Raw genomic sequence first — 21,247 nt, 5'->3', positions numbered from 1 at the left:
TGGTGATTCTTCTCAGAGCATCTCCGGCGCTCAAAGTCCTGCCGCAAGTTGCTGTTTGGATCGGAGCAGCGCATAAAAGTTTCTCCCCGGTGCTTCCGACGACCTCTCAGAGTGCACACTTATGGACTTATCAGGCTGTCCATCAAGTATCCTTTAAGGAGTCGACGGGAAGGAGAAAGAGCCAGGGGGACTTCCTTCATGTGCAGGTGCAAGTTACCTCTCTCAGTCTCCCCCCTCCCTCTGCCACTTTCTCTCCTCCTCCGTGCGTCTGACTGTCTGTCTCTCTACGCGGAATGATACAAATGCAGCCGCACGCTGCCTTTTGTTTTTTTAGCGTTTACGAGGTGAAAGGAAGGTTAAAAGTTCAGGGTTTGAAGTGATAGATAGATAGATAGATAGATAGATAGATAGATAGATAGATAGATAGATAGATAGATAGAGTTGTTTCTCTTCACTTCTAATTTCTTTCTTGTTTCTGTGATTTAGACCTACATTATGAGAGCAAGTTTCTGCAGAACAGCATCACGCATTCCATGGAATATAGACGCATCCTCAAAAAACGTTTTGAGACGTTTAAAGAGATAAAGGAGTATTTGTTTGGGACATGGGACCCGTTTGGGATATTCTTTATTTGTAGGTGTAATATGTGTTTGATTTTGAGTAAGGTATTCAAATCATTTTATTCAATCAAATCATGTTATCAGTTTGTACAAGTATTATGCAATTTATACTCAAGCAATAATACTTAATTTCATTTTTTATACAATATATTCATATCATGAATATATATCAAAAAATTATATACTGTATATTTTTACAGCATCATATCACTGTTTTTTTGTTTAGTTTTTATCTGTATTTTGGCCCCACTGATTCTGATGTATCCCAAACTCAGGTGTGTCAGTATCATCATTGCTTCCACATAGATCAACCACTTTATTACCATAGGTCTAACATTGTGTGAGTACCTCTTTTTGGGCAAACGGATCAGACCTATTAGGGCGCTGACACAGAAGCTGTACAGATGTTCTTTGGTGTCTGACTCCAGGATGATGGCAGCAGATCTTTAAGGCGATTTCGCTCACTGGGTTGGGCCTCTCAGTTTATGTTCCAGCTGCTCAGAGTTTGGAGACCAGATCAGCATCTTTCATTTTTCGCAGGTGTGGATGCAATGTTGTCCTGTTTGGGGCAGGTTGCTGTTGTCAGAAAAGCCTCTGCTGTGTTGCCATGCGGCGGGGTGTTTGCTCTGCAGCAATCTTTAAATGGGTAATAAGTGTCAAATTGACATTCACGTGCATGTCTGGAACCAATGTTTCCCAGCAGAACACTGCATTTGAAAAGGATGTTGAATGCTACTTACTTCACATAATGTTATGGCTGATGAATACAGACATATTTAGGGAAAAAAAACTGATTCGCTCTCACCTGTTGTCAATTCTCTCATCACGCCCTTAGCGTATACGTGTCCTCCTGGCTTTTGTTTTCTCCTTGCTGGATCTTCGCATGTTGTTCTGTTCCCCAGTGGATTCTTTGTTGTTTTTTTCATGCCTTAGTTTAGTTAATTAAAGCCTCAGAGGCCATCAGATTGTCTTCGCCTCCTTCTCATTCCTGCTTTTGGGTCTACTTCTGCAAAACGTATGACAGAGACATAAATGAATAAGTGTTGTCTCTAGGATGATAGTACCTCTATCCAAGGGGAACAAAGTTTCACTGACTGGTTTGATGAGTATTTAAAATGATGTAAATTACGTTACGGCCCTCAGTCACCGAATCTCAAGCCAGATTAACCCCAATGGGAGATTTTGGGCCGGCGTGTTGGACAGTGTTCATCAAAACACCAGCTGAAGTAGGAACAATATTATTTTCCCTTACTAAAGATCTAGAGACTTGTATAATCAACGCCATGGCACATTGAATGTGTTGTGGTGGCAGCCAACAACTTACAATGTCGCTTTATGTTGTTTTATTCCTTTAGGATGTTACTCATTTGTAGTTCTCTGTGAATTTCTTTCCCTGTGTAACATAACTGCCATCCACAGTCTTCACAAAACTTCTGTGTCATGAGTTGCCAAGTGTCAATGTCAATGAGGAGGATACAGGAATCGGCAGTAAATGGATGTCCAACACGCTGTGGGGAAGGTAAGGTCTGTCTTTCTGTCAGTGATGCTCTAGTGCCGCCATCTGGTGGACAAAAAGTGAAAACGCAAGGAGGGACAAACAAAGTCACCTCTAAACTTTTCAGCGACAGTAAAGGCACAGTCGCCACAGATCAGCAAAATCACAAAACAAACATAGTTACATTTTAAATAACTTTATTCTGTAAGAATTCTTAAATGCGTTTTTTTTTTTTAATGAAATGTCAGGATGGTTTCTGTCTTTATACAATTCCTCTTTGAATAAAATATGATTCCTTTTCAAATTGCATTGGGTTGCTTTTAAAACAAACACCTGAAATTATCTATTTACAAAATCTGTTAACAACTCTATTAGAATTCATTTTGACAGCGGACTCTCCCCAAAACCACAAAATACACTTTTTCTTATTTCAATCATATATTTTTGTGCTTAGTACAAAATATCTGCTTTTACAATTTCAATCAAATCTTTTCATTCCATCTTCACATCGCTCACAAAGTGGGAGTATATACAGGGGGGAGGGGAAAACTGGTGTCATGTGATCTGATGTGGAGCCTCCAGCATCTCCATCAGGAAGGTGTCAATGGGCGTGTCCCCTATTAGCTTGAAGAAGAACAGATGCTCCAGACACTTGAGGCCAATGGAGCGCAGGGCAGGCAGGCGGAGCAGCAGTTTGGCAAACCTAAAAATATTGAGAGGGGCGCTAATCATCCAAGTGCACGTCATTGCAAACTGAGCCTCAAACTCGTTTCCAAAATGTCCTCAAATTTGTCATAACAGCGTCACCGTTTACCCCTCAAAACCCAACTTAAAAGTCTAAAACATTTTGTCATCAAAAAACTTACTGTAAGTGACTCTTTGTTTTACTTATTTGTGGTTACTATTTTACTTCAGTGTTGATGTTTTTTTTATGACAACACATGCAAGCAGTGACATCTGAATGAGCTGAAACTGTTAGATCCATTCCTTTATCTCACATCTTACTGAACAATATTAAATGTGCAGCCCCACCTGAACAACATAAAGCCGTTACACCAAGTGGAACACAGTAGAAAACAGTTTAACTACCTTAACACCTTAAATAACTACAAAAATGACACACTACGGTATATAGTGTATTTTCATGTTTATATGGTGTCATTTATTGCTACCATCATCTGGAACAAACCCTGTCCTCCTAAAGCCTAATGAATGTAATGCTCATGAGCTGCATAGTAAAGTGGTGTAAAGTAATACATTTCCCACCTGCCGGGCTGGTCTGGGTATTTTTGTTTTGTATACGCCTCCAGCGAAGCGTAGACCTTTTCTCTTAGTCCCTCCACCTCTGATGGGTTCGACAAACCTTTTGCATCTGAAACAAACAAAAAGTCGGGTCATGACGTCGGTACATTTTGACCTTGACATTAGTATGTGAGAATTGGGCTGCAAAGTGTGTTCTTTTTGAGTGAAGGCCAGACTGACCTGGGTTGAAGAGGACGATAGCTCGCAGGCAGCCAAGTTCTGTCTTGTCCATCTGCATATCTTTCATTTTAGAAACTAACTCTGTCAGGACTCTGCAGAAAATCAAGATCAGCACCACATCAGCTGGAGGAAACCTTTTCAATTTTTTTCGATTCAAGATCAATATTCAACTTATTCATCATTACACAGCACAAGGTTGCAAAACTGAATGACAGGGTCTAACCCCAGTGAGTGTAGTGACTCTTGGCTCGTGTTTGTCGCTTCCTACCTGTCGAAGATGGATCCCACCCCTGCACTGTGGGCGCTGCTTCTGTGGACGTGAAGACCTGTTGCCAACAGTATGCCGTCTTTAACCGTGACTGAGCGATGTGAAAAAGAGGCGATGAGCAGCTCGTTCCAGCCTGAAAAGATAAAAGACAAATTGCAAAATTATCCATCTAATATTTGCTGGGATTTGTCAATCTTGCCTGTTTTCGCCCACAAAGTCTCTCATCCGGGCGAGTGTGCGAAATGTCTCACCAGCAGAGGTCAGCGCTGGTGCGACTGCAAGCTGCACTGTTGGGACTTGGCAAATAGTCCAGTTATATTTGGTTTCACTGCTCCATTAAACTAGATGGCAAAAATGTGTTGAGCAAATGTAAAAGACTTAAATAGCCGGATGGAATGAAGTGCTCTGAAGAAATACTACATGGCCACAAGGACAAAGGGTTACATAAAGGGCTGTTGGAGGATACTGATCTGTGTGTGTTTGCGTGTGTTTAAGTGAATAGCTTTTCCATGTACATGTGGCTCTGAACCTATACGTTTGCTGCACGCAGGAGCTTGGGTTTGTGTGCCTACCTGCTCGTAATAGGATGACCTGGTCATCTAAGGGGAGTTCGGAGAAGTGCGGGATTCTTTTGGCCCACTCTACCAAAGTGAAGAGCTGCTTATCTGCTGCTTGGCAGATATTGGTGACAGGGTCATTGGTCTGGAGAGGAGCAGAAAAAGGAAAATGGCAAAACAGTACTGTCACGACTGCTGCGAAACTCTCTCAGTGACATTGAAAGTTCCACTCAAGATTCAATAAGCAGGTGTAGCTGGGGGCTATTTTTGGATACTTTGTCACCAGCAATTTTCCCTGGTGACTTCTGAAAGTTAAAACAGTCTTGAATTTCACATACGGACAGACAGAGAGGCCAGAGCGTTGTAAGTATCTCACTGTATAAATGCAAACTCAAATGTTGCCTTACAAATGACTTATGAGACAAACTATCACTTTTCTGGCGCAGTCTGTGGTTTAAGCAATAAACTGCCTCATCGGTGTCTGGTGAGTGTTAGTTTTGAATTTTGAAATGCTTTTAAGTCTGAGTAATCCCATGTAAATTTGGGTTAGGGTTAACTCTCGAAAGCCAAACCAAGCTAAGTGACTGTGGTCCTTACAGAGTTCCCGGGGCTGCCGTCGCTGTACGTCTCCGTTTTGGGCTCCACAGCCAGCTCAGCATCCAGAATCTTGTCCACAGGCATGTCCTCATTGAAACTGCTGGTAGATTCCACCTCGTTCTCCCCACGCTCCTTCCCACGCTGCCTCTCTTCCTGCACAGCTACACGCACACAAACACACACACACAAATATTTAAGGTCAAACAACTTGTGTTCAACATAATTTACTGAGCGTCAGCAAAAATCAGCAGCGTTGACTCTCGTGTAAAAAAAAATCTCAGCTCTACAGTTTGTCTGGAAACACCCTCACCGCTGACAGCTGGTGGCAGAGAGTGCATTTAGTATGTGAGCCTGTGAAATCTGTAAAGGTTGGTGGCATGCTCCTTTTTTTAATCTTTTTCTTCTCTTTTTTTTTTAAAGTAAGTCATTTAATAGAATCTTCTCTTGAGTATGTGGTGAGCCTGTAGATGTTATTTATATTTATGCGCTGCACTAAATAATAAAACCGAGGGATGAGTGTTTTACAAGGATTTCTAACTTTTGATACTTCATTATTCTACTCACAAAACTTTGCAGTCCACGCTCGGTTCATCAGAGAGTTAGCCACTTTATAGGTTATTACAAAGAAATTTATTCATAAAGAATGTGTGAAAAGCTCGTTATCGTTATCGATTTTAAACTGTACACAGAAAAGACGGCCCAAACACTTGGTTGACTCCCTGAAAATGAACTGCTAATCTTTTGCATGTTAATTATCATTTAACCGTGCAATTTACCAACTATTTCATCAGAGAATTTTCATGTTCAGACAAAGAAAATTTTGTGAGGGTTTCTCTTTAAGTTCTGAGTCTATTTTCTTGCTTTTTACACACCAAACAATAAGCCAATTCATTTAGGAAATGATCAGTTACATGGAGAAGAATTGTTATTTGCAGTCTGATACTGTATGTGCTAATGGGGCTCCACCTCCATCAGTCAACAGTGAAATTGTACTTTGGTTTTATTTTCATGCACACGGAAGAACGGTGGACCAGTCATTGAGTCCACCAGACGGGAATCTGTGAAGCCACAAAGCTCAGACCTGAGCTGTTTCATGTCTTCGCAAATTTGAATGTGTGGGGGTCACAGCAGTGACGGCTGCTGACTTTTAAAACAGGGGAAGCCCATATTACGCATTCAGGGTTGTAGTGGCTTGTGCCATCCCAAAGCAGAAGATAGCAAAGTTAAAACGAATTAGTTATAACATAGCTGTGTCTAGTATGACAAGTATGCCCAGCAAATACACAGAAAGAAGGTATAGACTTTGAAAATTCACACAGCAAGGCCAAAATCAAGTATGATCGAATCTAAGGCCTGTAAATGGCTGGATCTGTGGCTGGATCAGAATCTGTTGGGCATTTTTCCCTGTCATAATGAATACTTAGAGTTTGATGGTGGTGGTAAGTATTCTTAAAAAAGGTAACATTTGTGAATGGGCAGCATGAATTCTGGAAAGAAACAACTAAAAGTATGAGTGAAACTCCGACAGCACTTTCACAGACAACCAGTCTCTTTTGTATCCGCTTTGGGACTGAAGTTCCAGCGTGCTTCTCCCCGCTTATAAATTCGGCTGCCACATAATCTCTCATGATGGACAAACACTGACTCCAATCATCACGACACAGCCCCTCATATTGACACGCCCACGTCTAATCTACCCCCAGAGACGCCGGGCTGCCTCGGAAGTGATGAGTTTTTGTCGATTTAGCCAATGATGACCTAGAATTGTAGAAAAAAACTTGACTCTCCCGCCCCCTCCTGAAGCCGGGCAGCCCTCGGCTCGGAAGCCTGGCTGTTAGTGGCGGCTTCATAACATGATTTCCTCAGTGAACGGCGGCGATTTCAGAACAAATCACTTCATTAAGCTACAGGACAACATGTTGTAGTTATGAAAGTAAATGCAGTACTGGGCATATCTTTGATTTTGTGAATAACTGTTTTATCGTCAATTTAACATTGAAGATGTAGCAATTTCGCCAGAGAAGGGAGAGGCTGTCCGGCTTCCCGTGTTGTCTCTGAATAGCCGTGGCTGGGTCACAGTGTGTACAATCTACCGTCCATAACCCTACGCAGCAAAAGAGCACGTGATCAATACTTAATGTAACTGATACATATACACTGTCTCCGTGTAGGTTTTTATTCACATTTCTTAACTTAAAAAGACGAATAAGAGTGAATAAGTGAATAAGAATCTCACTCTTTTCCTTAAGCTTGAATGACTGTCTTCTCTTACACACACCTTCTCTCTTCATGCCCATGGCCAGGCACTTCTGGTAGCGACAGTACTGGCAGCGATTTCGCTGGCGCTTGTCAATCAGGCACTCCTTGTTGTCTCGACATGTGTAGGTGAGATCTTTACGGACGGTCCTCTTGAAGAAGCCTTTGCAGCCTTCACAGCTGTACACGCCATAGTGCTTTCCTGTGGAACATAAGCCCACAACAATCAGCCCTGCTTTGAACCACCAACCTGCATGTGCCACACAGATCATGCAGCATGAGGCCCGCAGTGTGACCTGTAAATCTAATTTTGGATACATCTGTGGATTGATAATATATATTGATAAATATACAGACAGAAAAAAAAAGTTGAGATCTTTGCAGCAGGAAAATAATGGTACAAAACCTGGCTAAATGCCTTACAATGCTTTGTGTTTGTGGCGAATGGGGGTGAAAAATTTGTCTGCCTGTCTTTATCCTCCATCCTTACCCTCCAACATTACCTGAGGAGCGATCCCCGCAAATGGCGCAGATATGCTTTGACATCCCCCCTGGACTCGTACACTGGTAGTTGATGTTTCCTAGATTCTGTAGGCCCGGTGGAGGCTTGATGTCCTCCGAGCTGCTAACGCTGTTCATTGAGTTCATCTGAGGATGGCGGGGAGACAGAAGAGAGAACAAAGAGTTGAAGCTGAGGTGGCCAGAGCTGAGCAGAATGGAGCAGAGGAGGAAGCACAGAGGAAGTTAAAAGTGTTAAGCAGTCTCATGACACTCTCTCCCTTCCCCTATTTTCTCATTTTGTCTTCCGCTTGATCATATTATTTTTTCTCCCCACCCACACACTTTGTTGTGAAAGTGTCTCAGCACGTGATCACATGCTCAGCCAGTGGGAGGGACTATGTCTGAGTCTTGACATACATTTGAAAAAAAAATGTCTTCATGTTTGTTGACAAGGGAGGCGTAGAAGAAGAAACACATGTACTGCCAGTGAAGTTCTCAAAGCTAACAGCAGAGGGCGATCATTTAGAGTTTCACATGCACTGACTGTAAAGGAAATTTGCATTTCCAATAAGATACTGAGACTTCTGATTCATGTGAAACTTGTTTCATTTGCCAGGTATGTTACGAGAAATCTTATCAGCTATTTACAATTTATTTACATTTAGGTGAGTTCTCAAAAAACATTTACTGATGACTAGTTCCAATGAGCCCCAGAAGACATCAAAGTTTTTCTCACTCAGTTTAACTGAGACTCCCACCCACCCAGGCATGAAGCCTCTTAGAAGAGGACTGACTTGCGTTAAAGAATGAGCGACATGTCAGATCTCCTGTGACTCGTGCATATTTTCTGTCTCTTATCATCATCCTGTCCTTTGACCCTCTCCCACTGATGAGAACCCAGCGGACTGCATATTTGCGTCCTGCTTTTATGTTTGTTGCAAAACAACTGGAGAGAAGGGAGACCTACATTTGATGCAGCTTGGCATTCAGAACATCCTCCCCAGAGTCACCTCAGGCTCTTTCTATCACTTATTTACTACGTGCGCTGAGTATATCCTCGGATGGCAGGCTCAATTTGGAAATTATGGCCGAGGAGAAGATATAAGAGGTTTCCTTCTTCTAAGTTTTCCCTCGTTTTCTCCGAGTGCGCCGGTTTTTCTACGCCGCTGCCACCCTCTCCTACGGTAGATGCCCTGGAGGCGGTGCAGTCACACTTAAATGAAACATCAGCCTCTACGTACTCACTCATCTGTGAGTCAGTGGTTAGCAGCGATTCCTCTCCACTACTGTTGTCACAAATTATTAATTTCATATGAACTAAAAAAAAGTAAGTATTTTCAAACTGTTGCTAAGATGAGATGCCGCTTTGGACAGAAAGACAAACTGCTGTAGAAAAAAGGGCTACAAGCACTACGTATAGATTATTGATGTGTCATACATTCTTTATTCAGCACATGGTAGGAACCGCATACTGCTTCTTAAATGCAAGGTTTATTTGAGCCTTTACCGAGCTCCGCAGAGTAGTGCAAATCTCCTTTTCAACACAGTTCACTTTTTTGAGCACAATATACAGCGTTAGAAGCACAAACTGTGACCTTAAAGGAAAACAGAGCTGGAGGAATCATTTGTTGGGCTTTAAGGGAACTGTGATAATTAATGAATTAATCCGTGAAAATCACTGACTAATCAATTGTTGATGAAATTAATCATTAGTTGCAGCCGCGAGGGGAAACAAATAGGAGGTTCTCCCCATTTAAAAACTCATAGCAGCTGATTAAAGGGTTTAATGAGCCGTTAATCAAAGTGAAGTTGTAAATTATACATGCAGACCTGGATAAATTTGCTTGCACCCTTCCACAAAAAAATAAATCAATATATAAATTAATAAAACCTAACCTAAAAATATTGTAAAGTAAATTATACCCATCATCATTTATTTGGTGTCAGACAAAAGTCGGACTTTGCTCTGATTCTTAGTCTAACTGAATATTCTGATAAAAACTAATGAAAATTGCATGGACAAAACGAATGGTGCTCTTCACTTAGCATTTCATGCACAATCTTATGCTGAAATCACTGCTACGACACGAGCTCTGCAGCTCTGTCAATGAGATTTCTGTATCTGCTAACAGGTATTTTGTGGCCCACTCATCCTGAGCAAACTACACGAACTGTCCCAGATTAGAAGGCTGCCTCCTCCACACTGCTATTTTCAAATCTTTCCGTAGATGTTCGACTGGATGAAAACCACCCCTTAAAAGGGTCATTTAGGTGTATTTTTATTTTTATATTTATTTTATATTATTTAAAAAAAAAATCATTCGTCCTTTTTTATTTTTTTATCCTGGGGTTGCATTTCCTCTTGCAGCCACATCCTGACCTTGTAGATGGCCTGATAGCCCTTACATTTCACATCCTGATCTTTAATTCTCTTTCTGAGTTCCTCAGATAACTCTCAGAATTTGTTCACTGTGGTGCATAATAGTGTGGTGCATACATAGAGGACAAACGATAGATATTAAAAGATGTTAAGCTTAAATAATTTTTTTAAAAGCTTACTATAATGCAATTATTTCTGGTCAATTTTAGAGCAATAAACAATAGATCCTTTCTTTTCATACCTGAATTAATTTACTTTTTCACATGCCACGGTGACGTGCTTCGTGTTGCTATTTTTTTTACTGAAATCCAAATGCATCAGTAAAATGGTCATGTCAGTGGTTTAGGAAACAATAAACCAGCTCATTCTATGAGTCGCAGTCATTCGCTGTGCAAATATAGTCCCACACAAAAGTCTGGACCGGTCATTTCACTTCTAACTTGCAAAAGATGTTTTAAAAATTATAATTGGGCAGTTTATATGGTGAAACATTTGATTTGCTTATAGTTGCTGTGACAAAACTTGTTTGTCCAAAGGTATTTCTCTTCCTCAAAAAAAAAGTAGGTGACACGGCATCCTCAAATGGGACAACATTGCCATTGTTATCCAGCTCTGCTGTGTTCAGTACTTCTTTCAAGGTTGAGCAGCTGCCAACAGTTTCAGGATCAAAGGGATTCACATGGTCAAGCTTCTGCTGATATTTTTCTTTTTGTTGAAGACTTGTAAAATCCACTCACAGATGTAATAGGTGACCAACAGCATTAAATAATCCGAGAAAATGTAAAAACTGTGCCAGGTTTTGAGGCTTCTGCCCCACAGCAAGGTTGTGTTGTTGCTTTCAGCCCACTTCAACTCCATTTCACCCATTGAAAAAAAACATACGAGATGTTACATGACATGATGATATGGTCGGTATCTTAGCCACCATGCTTTTGACAAACAGAGAAAAGATTATTACGCCACATAAACCCATCAACCCATCAACCCAGACTGTCCCTTAAGGCCTAAATCCATACCATGACTGAAGCCTTATATCACTGACTGCGGTACCCAGCAGCTCTGGCCTCAATTAAGCCATGCATTTGAGCATGTGCGTTTCTGTAAGGGCGTCTGATTGTCAAAGCACTTGTGGGGTTTGTGGTTCATGTCATTGACCTCTTAAAGAAGACATCTCCATTAGCAATCTCTTTTTACTGGTCAACTGGGCCACATGAATAACAGTGCAGTCATGTGTAAGTTGGCACTCCTGAACATGAAAATATGGAACCTTACAAAGAAAGGTAGTTACATTAGGATCACGCACAGCTCTGGGATAATGGCCACAAAATAAGCCCGGCCAGATGAGCAGTTAAAAGGAGAAACCAGGGAAAACTGGGTTGCTCTCTGTGTTTTCCCTGTCTTCCAGTTATCCATTAAAGGGCTGATAGTGGGGCTGAGTTCCATGTCCCCTGGCATGACAGTAGAAATTCGGAACTCAGAGGTGACCTTTAAGGCGAGAAGTTTAAAGGTCAACAGAAGGGTAGGGGAGAGACAAGAAAGCCAAGGTATGCCATCCAATCACATTAGATCAGTCTAGCCCTCAATCGCCCTGTCTGCTATAAGAGATTACAAGAATAAAAAGCACATGATCAACCAAAAGACCATAAAAGGTCATTGTGCGTGAAACTTGCTGAAAGAAGAAGTTGTATTTAGTTCAATTCCTTTCTGTAGATTATCACATCAACCTTCTGGACTACATTTTCTAGTTGTTCCAGCTCAAATTAGAACCGGATACAGTCGCTTTAAACCTCCTTAAATTATTCTGAGCAGTTCTCCATTCTCCATTCTGAGCAGTTTTCACATACAGAACAGGTAGCTTTAAGGAAGGCATGTTGAAGAACACACGAAAAGACTATTTCTGAACATTTTTATCACTATTAACAGAAAGGAAAGTACATTTAAGCCACTTTGTGGAAAAAGAAGATTTTGGACAGTGCTATTTTCTCACAACCTTCATCCACCCAGACGTTTTCTCACCTGTGGACTGCCGAGTGGTCCAAAGTTCATGTTAGGAGTAGACTGCAGCGATAGAGAGGGCGATCCCAGAGACGATGTGATGACAGGATAGGGCGATGCCAGGCCATTCATCGGCGAGCCTAAGGTGGACATGGGGGACGGCATAGGCCTGGAGGTGCTGATGACTGACGGGTGGCCCACCATGCCACCCATAGAAGGCGGATGAGTGTGGGCTGCATTAATCTGCCCTGTAGAGTCTGCAAGAGAAAGAAATGTTGTGTTGAAAAGAAAAAGAAGAAGTAAAGAAAAAAAAAGAGTTTTGGGCTGCTTCGGTACACTTAAACAAGCAAAAGCACCTATTGCACACAGTGTGTCATTGTGAAGACTGTGAGAGAGGTAACATTTAAGAAGTTGGCAAAGATTTATTCACTTATTTACTCATTCATCAAACACATGCAGCCAAAATGTACTCAAAGATGAACAGGATGCTGACTGATGCTGAATGATTGCCTTCTAGTGACATTGCTGACAACTTACAAGGGTTTCCTGAAAGCGTTAAATATAGGAAAAAGTACCATATAATCATATTTTGGAATGGTGGTAGTCCAACAGGTGAAAACAAACAACTGCAAAGGTCAGCTATAAGCCTTAACTATAAGCACAGCTAAGAGGATCCAACCAGGATCACCGCCCACCTGAGAATACAACGTTGACAAATAATGCAGAATTTTTTTTTTGCTCTCAGTGTCGGGTAGCGACGGCTACACAGTATGAAGCCCATCTGATTTTGGTCACAGGGTGCTGACTTTGCTTTGCATCTATTGATGCAAACTGACAGGCTGGCATTTACATAGATGACCTACTTAGAAAAACCGTCTGTCAGCTGGGTAACAGGGCATGGTGTGTAATTTCATGCATGTGTTGTAGCTATGAACAACATAAATTTTAGCAAACACCGCCCCGCAAGAACAGGATGTACATACTACAACCGATATGTGCTGCACACGTACAAGTCCCACAGGCTATCACATTGCTCTGATATTGCCTCTCCGGGCTGATGTTGTTGACTCTAAGAAATTAATAAAACTGTGTCCTCTTGAGCAAAATGTTACTGATGAACAGTGACATAGGTTACCGTAGGCATATAAACATTTGGATCAGCCTGTAGAAGCTTCCGCTGCACCCCCGCAAAATCACAATTACACACATACGCAGTGTGAAACTGGGCACAGTGCCACAGGTCTAAGTTAAATGTCAGATTCCTCCATTCTATGTGTGTGTGTGTGTGTGTGTGTGTGTGTGTGTGTGTGTGTAGGTGGAAAGATGTTCTACGTTTAGATTTATCATAATCTGCAACCATCTTTGCTTTTTCTTTCTGCTGCTACAGACCACGTCACATGACTTCTACAGGCTCTGAGAGATGCACCACAACGAATTCATTATCTTGTTTTTGTACGGAAGATTCTTGCCTTTTTCGAGAAGGAATAATGAAATTCTTTGTCTCCCTTGAACATACAAACATATATTCAAAGAATAACTTGCCATCAAATCTGAATTGCTGCTGTAGAGGAACATTTAATCAAAAAAAATTCACAAAGGTTTCATTGACCTAACAAGTTTAATAAGAGCGTGACTTTATGGCAGTAGTTTTTCTCCGTCGGCTACATATATCTAAGCAACTTTTATTATGCATAGTTGACAATAATTGTCAGGGTCCAACTTCTTAAATGTGAGGTTTTGCTAATTTTCTTTTTTCTAAATAAAAGTTAGCTCAATACCTTTGGATTTAAGCATGTTGGTCAAACAAATAACGCATCTGAAAACATTGTCTGAGCTGACTGGTTCTGGGGCCTATCCCAGCTGTCATTGTCCTTGACGAAGGGTACAACATGGACAGGTCGCCAACCCATTTCAGTGCCAGGATGGAACACCGTTTTTTCCCATAGATATTTCATCATTTGGTGTTTTGATTACAGTTGTGGAGAATGCCGTCTAACAAGTTCGGCCAAATCAGGTGGAACAAATTAGGCGTAGAATTCACAGCCCCTTAAAAAAACTTCATTCTGAATGGAGGAAAAAAAGGGGATCGCTTGAAAAACTTTGTATAGATATGCAGTGACTGTTCTCTTTCAGTGAGGAACAAGACCCAAATCACACCAGAAACATTCACAGTCATTTAGCATATGCCTTTATCCAAAGTGACTTACACTTTAGGAACACACATAGGGGTCAATGTGGAGTTCGGTATATAGTTCAAGCATATTTTGACATCTTGATTGAGGAAGTTGATGATCTAAGGAACAGCCTTTTGACTGAAGGACAACCACTCTAGCTCCTCGCTTACAGTCGCCAAAATAACACAGCTGACCCGATTCAGTCTATATTGTGTGTTAATACCATAACTTAGGTATCACCTTGCTCTTGATGTTTGTTATCATTGCATATTATCTGAAACATAGACAAAGGTATAGCAGGCTCTTTGGCAAACTATCTCTGTAATTGTAAGCACTATCAAGAAAACGTGTTTTTTTTTTTTCCATTGTATAGCTCCAGGGTAGTTTACTTTATGGTTTCCAGATTCGATCTGTTTGGTGATCATTTTGATCATTATCTTTTGTTAATGTTTGTCTCGTTTGTCTCTGTGTGGCCCTGTGATGTACTGGCGGCCTGTCCAGGGTGTACCCTGCCTCTTGCCCAATGACAGCTGGGATAGGCTCCAGCCCCCCCCCCGCGCCCCTGAATTGGAATAATAGGGTATAGAAAATAGATGGATGGATCTTCTGTTAAGACAACTCTAACCCTAACCCCCTTAACATTAACCATAATCCTAAAGGCCAAACTGTCCTTCCAGCTACTTCACCAATATCTGCACCATCATTGTGAAATTTGACTAGGAGTCGATCATTCTTATAGATCAGAGCATGCTGTGAGTGTAATGGGGGGTCAGTGGCCCATAACTGTTTCTAATTTTCTTGTATTGTTGGCAATTACTTTTTTTCATTTAAAATAGTTATTATATGCTAATTGCTTTGGGTGCTTTTTCTCACTTTTTCATTATGACCTAAAATAAGATACTTATTTTTATTTCATCTGTGGAAAGTGCTACATGCTACCATTAAATAGTTAAATCATTAAATAATGATCTTCTCTCACCCAGAGGCAGCAGTTGACACAGGAACCACTTACAAAGATGTGTTTCTTCTTTGTGCATTTCTGAGAAATGTTCACAAACAGTGTTTGGACAGTTTAAAATGCCAAGTGTCAAGGTGACTTCAGTGTTCAGGCTTTCTGAGAATCATACAGACGATCTTGCTAAAAATTGTACAATAGTTTGAACATGTTGCTCTGATACTTAACCTCTGACAGCACTGCAGCCAACGCTATTTCTACATCACTTGCTATCACAGGCATAAACTGTCTTTAAAGGAAATTCTTTGAAAAGGAAACATCTAGTCATAACAGTTGTGTTCAGTTTTCTAATGATAGGCAAACAGTGAGGAATGTCATACTGTCTGCCAGTCTGTATAGAGCACTTTCTGCATGACACTTGAAAACACAGCTGGACATTCAGTCCAGCTCTGTATGCCAAGGAACAGATCTTGTGCAACTTCCTGTTTAGCAATGAGACTTTAGCCCCCACCCCCTTTTTGCCCTCCCACTCTCCAAGCCCACTTTGTGTGATCCCTCGCAGGCAAAAAATGTATCGGGGCCTCCCTCTCTGTCCCATAGAGCTGACTGGACTTAATTAAAATACAGCCTAAAATTATTCAACATTTCAAACTGTACAACTGTACACAGGCCCAAACTGAATTTAAGGTGCTACCAAGATTTGAACTGAACAAAAGTCGGAGTGTTCCCAAAGTTTTTGGAGTGCATGCTTGTCCAGTGAACAAGTTTGTGTAAGAAATGACCTCTGTACACCATGTACTCTCTGATTCTGGCACTGATCCCTTTCTTTAAATGCAAAGCAAACTTCCTTTGAGTTTCCTAAAGATTTATACTAGTGCTGAGTTGGCTGATGGGGCTATCGTCACACCAAGAGGTTGGCAGCATGCTTATGTAGACATCGAGACCTACATGTTGAAATGTTGAGGGTATCAAAAAGGACATGACAGGTTGGTGTAATAGTCGTCAAGTCAGGTTGCCAGAGATGAATTGGGGCTATCGCAATATTTCAGTTCATATTTATTGTAATAAAATCACCTGCAATTAATGATTTCATTATTTTTTTCATTGGGCTAATTTATAAACCTGATAATAGTTTAATAATGCACATAGACCTAATAAAGAATAATTAATTGGTAATAAAATAGGGAAAATGTAAATTAAACCTACATAATTTTTTTGCATTTTAAACTTTGGACAACGAGATCTAAGGATGGTGATTTACTCAGCTGGTTAACAGCCTTACAGGAAGGATTAACAAAATATGTCACACATTTTGCTATACTTTGCTACTATACTATTACCATTTTTGTCCACATCTAAATGTAACTAAGCACTAACCTCTCAGCACTAATGAGCATTAGCAGCCCAAAGACGAGTACATAGCTACTCAACATATTGAATAGACATGTCCCAAATGTAATCTCCAGCCAATATTACTCAACATGTCCTTCCACAAACAAGTCTGCATCAACATAAAATATCCTTTTAAAAATGTGAAAAAAAAATCCAGATGCTAACTCTTTCTGTGGTTAGCTACAGACACGAAGCGACGAGCCTGTTATTTTTCTCCCATGGCTGTTGTGTAACCGTTTAGGTTGGCCGAACTCAAAACCTCTTACGAAATCTGGCAGGGATGGTAAGTCGTGAGGAAGAGCAATTGTTTGTCAATCAGAAGGTAGGTGGTTCAATCCCCGGCTTCCCTGGACCACCTGTCGAATTGTTCTTGTGCAAGACAACATCGTGTTTTCGCACAACCCCTCCTCTGTGTCTGGGTTTATTTGATTGCACTGAGACTTTGTATCACATTTAACTTTTAAAACTTCTCTTTGGTTGCAAGACTATGGACTACTGACTGACACTTTCACTGGCTGCCTGCATGCTTTTAAGCTGCAAATAAACAGCCTCTCCTTGGCAGCACAATCCTGCTCTCAACCTCATGATATCTACGTCCTACTTCAAACTAAATACTACAAAGGAATTTGTCAACAATTTCTGACTTAATAATAATCTTCGCATCAAGACAATCGGACTCTCCCAACCAGCGCTAAAAGCCCTGTTTAGAATAATTAATGCACACACATCAAACATGTTGCAGTCCTCTTTGCAAGAGGAATGTTTAAATTTCCTGTACGACTAAAGTAAGTACCTGCCTAAAACACAACCTGAATGTTGGAAGCAACATCAAAGACAAATACTGGCAGTCCTCAAGGCAGCCATGCACAGGGTGGAACAGAAACATATGGATGGTCACCTGATGAGATGCCTGTAAGGAAATAACCAGAGAGGTGAGCATGCTTTTTGAAGGGAATGTGTCTGTGTGTGTGTGTGTGTGTGTGTGTGTGTGTGTGTGTGTGTGTGTGTGTGTGTGTGTGTGTGTGTGTGCGTGTGTGTGTGTGTGTGTGTGTGTGTGTGTGTGTGTGTGTCTGAGTATGTACACGTTAAAGAAGGGGCGAGGAAGCAAAAATTGGTCCAGTGCACCTCAAAGAAGCATTTCCTCGACTGACCTGCCCCAAAAGGCTCTTCCATCATCATGAAATGTAAATCACCTCCAAAAGAGGACTGGGAATATATGGAAGTGGTAAGAGCACACTTTAATATGCACTCTGAAAGCATTGCGCTTATTTCAGACTTTAAAAATGTATCATTTAAAAAGATTTTGACTGGTAATCAAAAACAGCCCATAGCTGCGACACTGTCATTGTTTACAGGCCCCGATGAAATGATAATCTGATGCCAGTTAACACAAAATAACAATTACTCAAGCCTGCCACATATTTCACGATAGAGGAATGTTAGCAAGAAGGGAAAAGTCCTCAATTGCCAATCACTAATATAAACATTACCATGAGAAACAAGCGCAAGTCACACGATGTTTTCCGTCTGTCTTTGTTTAAACCAATGCACTGCTTCAGGAATTGAAGCATCTATCCGGGAGCAAACAAACAGACAGAGCAGTGAAGGGCACCTTTGACCGCTGGCGTCGCCAGTCAAAGGTCGCCTGTTGCCAAACTCCTGAACCAAGTTCAACAAAGTTTTCTACCCGCAGCAGCCTTGTTGCGCTGATCGTTCCCAGAAATGACAGCACCAGGGGACCAGCCAGTGACATCATAAAGCAAATAACAAATGCAGGCTTTTTTTTTCATTTACAGGAGTATTTTGTGGTTGACTGGCCTTTGACGTGCTTGTCGTTTTACACATTCCTTATTGTATTGTTAGATAGTTGGATTTATGTTGAATGTAGTGCAGCAGTACATAATAATAATAACTGCTAGTTTGATTGATTTGATTTATTACTCAGTCCTAACATGAAATGTCTATAGCAATATGAAACTATATTAAAAAAAAAACAATTATTTGAACAATTGTTTAAATCAAACCGGCTTCACTTCATTTTTCACAATGTGCTGCCTTTTCTGCTTTGGATTAATGGGATTTGGCCTCAGGCGTAAACAATACGTACCACTTAAAGTCTTTATCTTTGGGAAGCTGCTTGCCATTTCTCCTTAATTCCTGGTCATTTATAGACTAACCAACTTAACAGATCAGTAGATCATATTGAAAATTATTGCCAGCTACAGACTAAGGCTATGTACACACGTAGCCGGGTATTTTTAAAACAGAATATTTCCCCCCCTCCGTTTATAAAATAATTTGTATCCACATTACCTCGTTTTCGAAAAAAACACCTTCCACACATAACCGAACATCTGCGTTTTCACCTGTCTTGACAACCCAAATGCATTTGCTGTTTTGCGCAATCTGCCCTCGTCAGCTAAATAATAAAGTGTGCACGCAACTTTTTTGAGCACACTGACAGGTGATCGCATGACAGTGGACTGCCCCTCGATATGACGACGTAATAATTCCGACAGCGACAGGAGTGAGGACCGGAACATGCGAAATTGTCACGCCATTCCTCTGGGAGTCCGACTTGGGCGTGTAAAATCAAGGCAGTAAACAGCGCCTGCACAATAATAACCACCACAGTTCTCAAGGCATCAATAATATCTCTCTCTGGGAGTGTATATTTGTGGGAGTGAGCAGGGAGTGTGGAGTGACAGGGGTGGGGAGCAGCAAATCTACTCTTGAACAAGCCTCAATGCATTTGAGATCAGCCCCTATGACGACCAATAACCGTTGGCATGCGCAAGTTTGTTTGATACCCGTCCTGCAGGTATTAGACAAACTTATGAGGGTATCTGCATTCAGAGTCGACTCGGTGTGCTTTTGCAAAATGGGCGCATGCTCTATTGTTCATGTCTGCAGCTGACAGCGTTGCAACCAAATGACAAAGAACAGAGCGCTTCCTAAAGTAATCAGACGGACAGCCTGCGGAGCTCATTAGATGCAGCAGACATGTAATTAAGAAATCTCCTCACTGCCAGTCCAGTTCCATAGTGCTGGCTCTGAGCGCTCACGTACACTGCCTGCATGCACACAGACAACCCCGCATGAAACGAGAAAAAAAGCATACAATTCCTCAGTGTACATTAGCACAAAATCACCACCCTTTAAACATGATTTTTTTCTCTTTTTTTGCTAAATGAGGTTGATGTTTGATCAATTGTGTCACCAAATCCTCTTAACCCCCGGCTAAGTATCTACAGCTCAGCAGGCCAGCTGTCAAGAAGGTGGGAGGCCAGAGATGAGGGGACGGAGAGCTGAACAGATGCAAAAAGAAAGGAAGGGACCGTGGATGGCTGGATGGAGGAGGGCACTGTCCCGCTTCCCCTCCCCACGCTCACGTGATCCCCACCACCATGCACTTATAATCTCTGACTGGTTGAAAACTTAAACTCATCGAGATCATAATTGAGAGGAGTCATCGTTTTTTTTTCTTTGCAGCTGTGATTTAGGAGATCAAAATGAGGATTTTCTATATTGTTACATAAACAGCAAACTGTTCAAAGCAGTTATGGGGACACCTGTTCCATTGTTGGAATCCTTTGTCTGAGTTTAGCAGCCAAACGGAATGTTGCTCACACTACCGATTGAACAGAAAATAAAGTTGTGTATCATAAGTCTCCTGTTGAAAACATTAAAAAAAAAAAGGTTTCTCCATAAATGGATACGGCTGTGAAAACACAAGGAGTCTAGCTTGTGAACTCCCCTGACCCTAAAATTCGCCCTTTGGCGAACTCACACACATGTTCCCCTGAAAAAAAGAGGAATGAACCCCTGCCCCCACCCCACTTGTCTACAGCTGAGATTCAAACAAGAGAAATAAACAGTTTCATCTGTTCATATAAAGCGCATATCGTATTTTTCCACATGTAGGACACCCGCATCATTAAATCTACAAATGCAAACCTTCCCGAGGGAGACTTTTTCACAGCGGCAGATACGATCGATGGGGAGGCCAGGACTGAGACAGGGACAAGATAAAATGTGTTTTGCAAGTGATAAAAAAATTTGGAGCTTAAACAACAAGAGCTAACACAGAACAGGCTGACCAAGCAGTCCTGGAAAGCAAACACACAGCTGGACAGAAAGGCCCCAAAGCAAATCGAGGCATCCACCCTTTTGGCTCTGCCTGATGAGGCAACTCATCTTGGTTCCTGGAAGTAGTCTTTCCATGTTAAGGTGAGGAGGGGGGGGTTATACTGATAAAAACCTCATCCCATGCAGTGACCCACTGAGTGTGACCAGGGCAACCTGACTGCTGGACTCAGACCATGGAAAAACAGCCAGGCTTTACAACCAGCTTAATTTCCTGGCCCTTAGTTCTGGGCTACTGTAAAATTTGAGAAATTAAAAACATTTTTCATCAGAATTAGGACCAAAGTGGAAATGAGAAGCAATAAACAGACAATGTCTGAGGCAGTAACAAGACAAACGGTGTTATTAAAGGGCATGATATGGCTCAATTTCACTCCACCCGTCTGTGGAACCAGATACTTTTCTTGACTTCATTTTCTAGGGCGACGG

The 21,247-nt window shown here is 41.4% G+C and overlaps 1 protein-coding gene across 3 annotated transcripts in view; it reads right to left on the bottom strand.

Annotated features, from left to right (window-relative positions):
- Nucleotides 1-2,534: 2,534 nt before the first annotated feature.
- The window catches only part of rxrgb (retinoid X receptor, gamma b), a 31,164-nt gene continuing 12,451 nt past the window's right edge, over nucleotides 2,535-21,247 (bottom strand). For 2 of the 3 annotated variants that reach the window (XM_075485247.1, XM_075485246.1), the window contains exons 2-10: nucleotides 12,173-12,408; nucleotides 7,779-7,923; nucleotides 7,256-7,477; nucleotides 5,020-5,180; nucleotides 4,438-4,567; nucleotides 3,866-3,998; nucleotides 3,598-3,689; nucleotides 3,382-3,487; nucleotides 2,535-2,818 (exon numbers count right to left, since the gene is read on the bottom strand). In XM_075485247.1, coding sequence (XP_075341362.1) covers nucleotides 2,671-2,818; nucleotides 3,382-3,487; nucleotides 3,598-3,689; nucleotides 3,866-3,998; nucleotides 4,438-4,567; nucleotides 5,020-5,180; nucleotides 7,256-7,477; nucleotides 7,779-7,923; nucleotides 12,173-12,408 — 1,373 coding nt within the window. In that variant the 3' untranslated portion in view covers nucleotides 2,535-2,670. The remainder of the gene's footprint in view (nucleotides 2,819-3,381; nucleotides 3,488-3,597; nucleotides 3,690-3,865; nucleotides 3,999-4,437; nucleotides 4,568-5,019; nucleotides 5,181-7,255; nucleotides 7,478-7,778; nucleotides 7,924-12,172; nucleotides 12,409-21,247) is intronic. The other variant, XM_075485248.1, reaches the window with a different exon arrangement.

The sequence above is a fragment of the Odontesthes bonariensis genome, chromosome 15 (genome assembly GCF_027942865.1).
Source record: "Odontesthes bonariensis isolate fOdoBon6 chromosome 15, fOdoBon6.hap1, whole genome shotgun sequence".
Classification (NCBI taxonomy): domain Eukaryota; kingdom Metazoa; phylum Chordata; class Actinopteri; order Atheriniformes; family Atherinopsidae; genus Odontesthes; species Odontesthes bonariensis.
The sequence above is the reverse complement of the archived record's forward strand: the minus strand, read 5'-3'. Positions and strand labels throughout refer to the sequence as shown.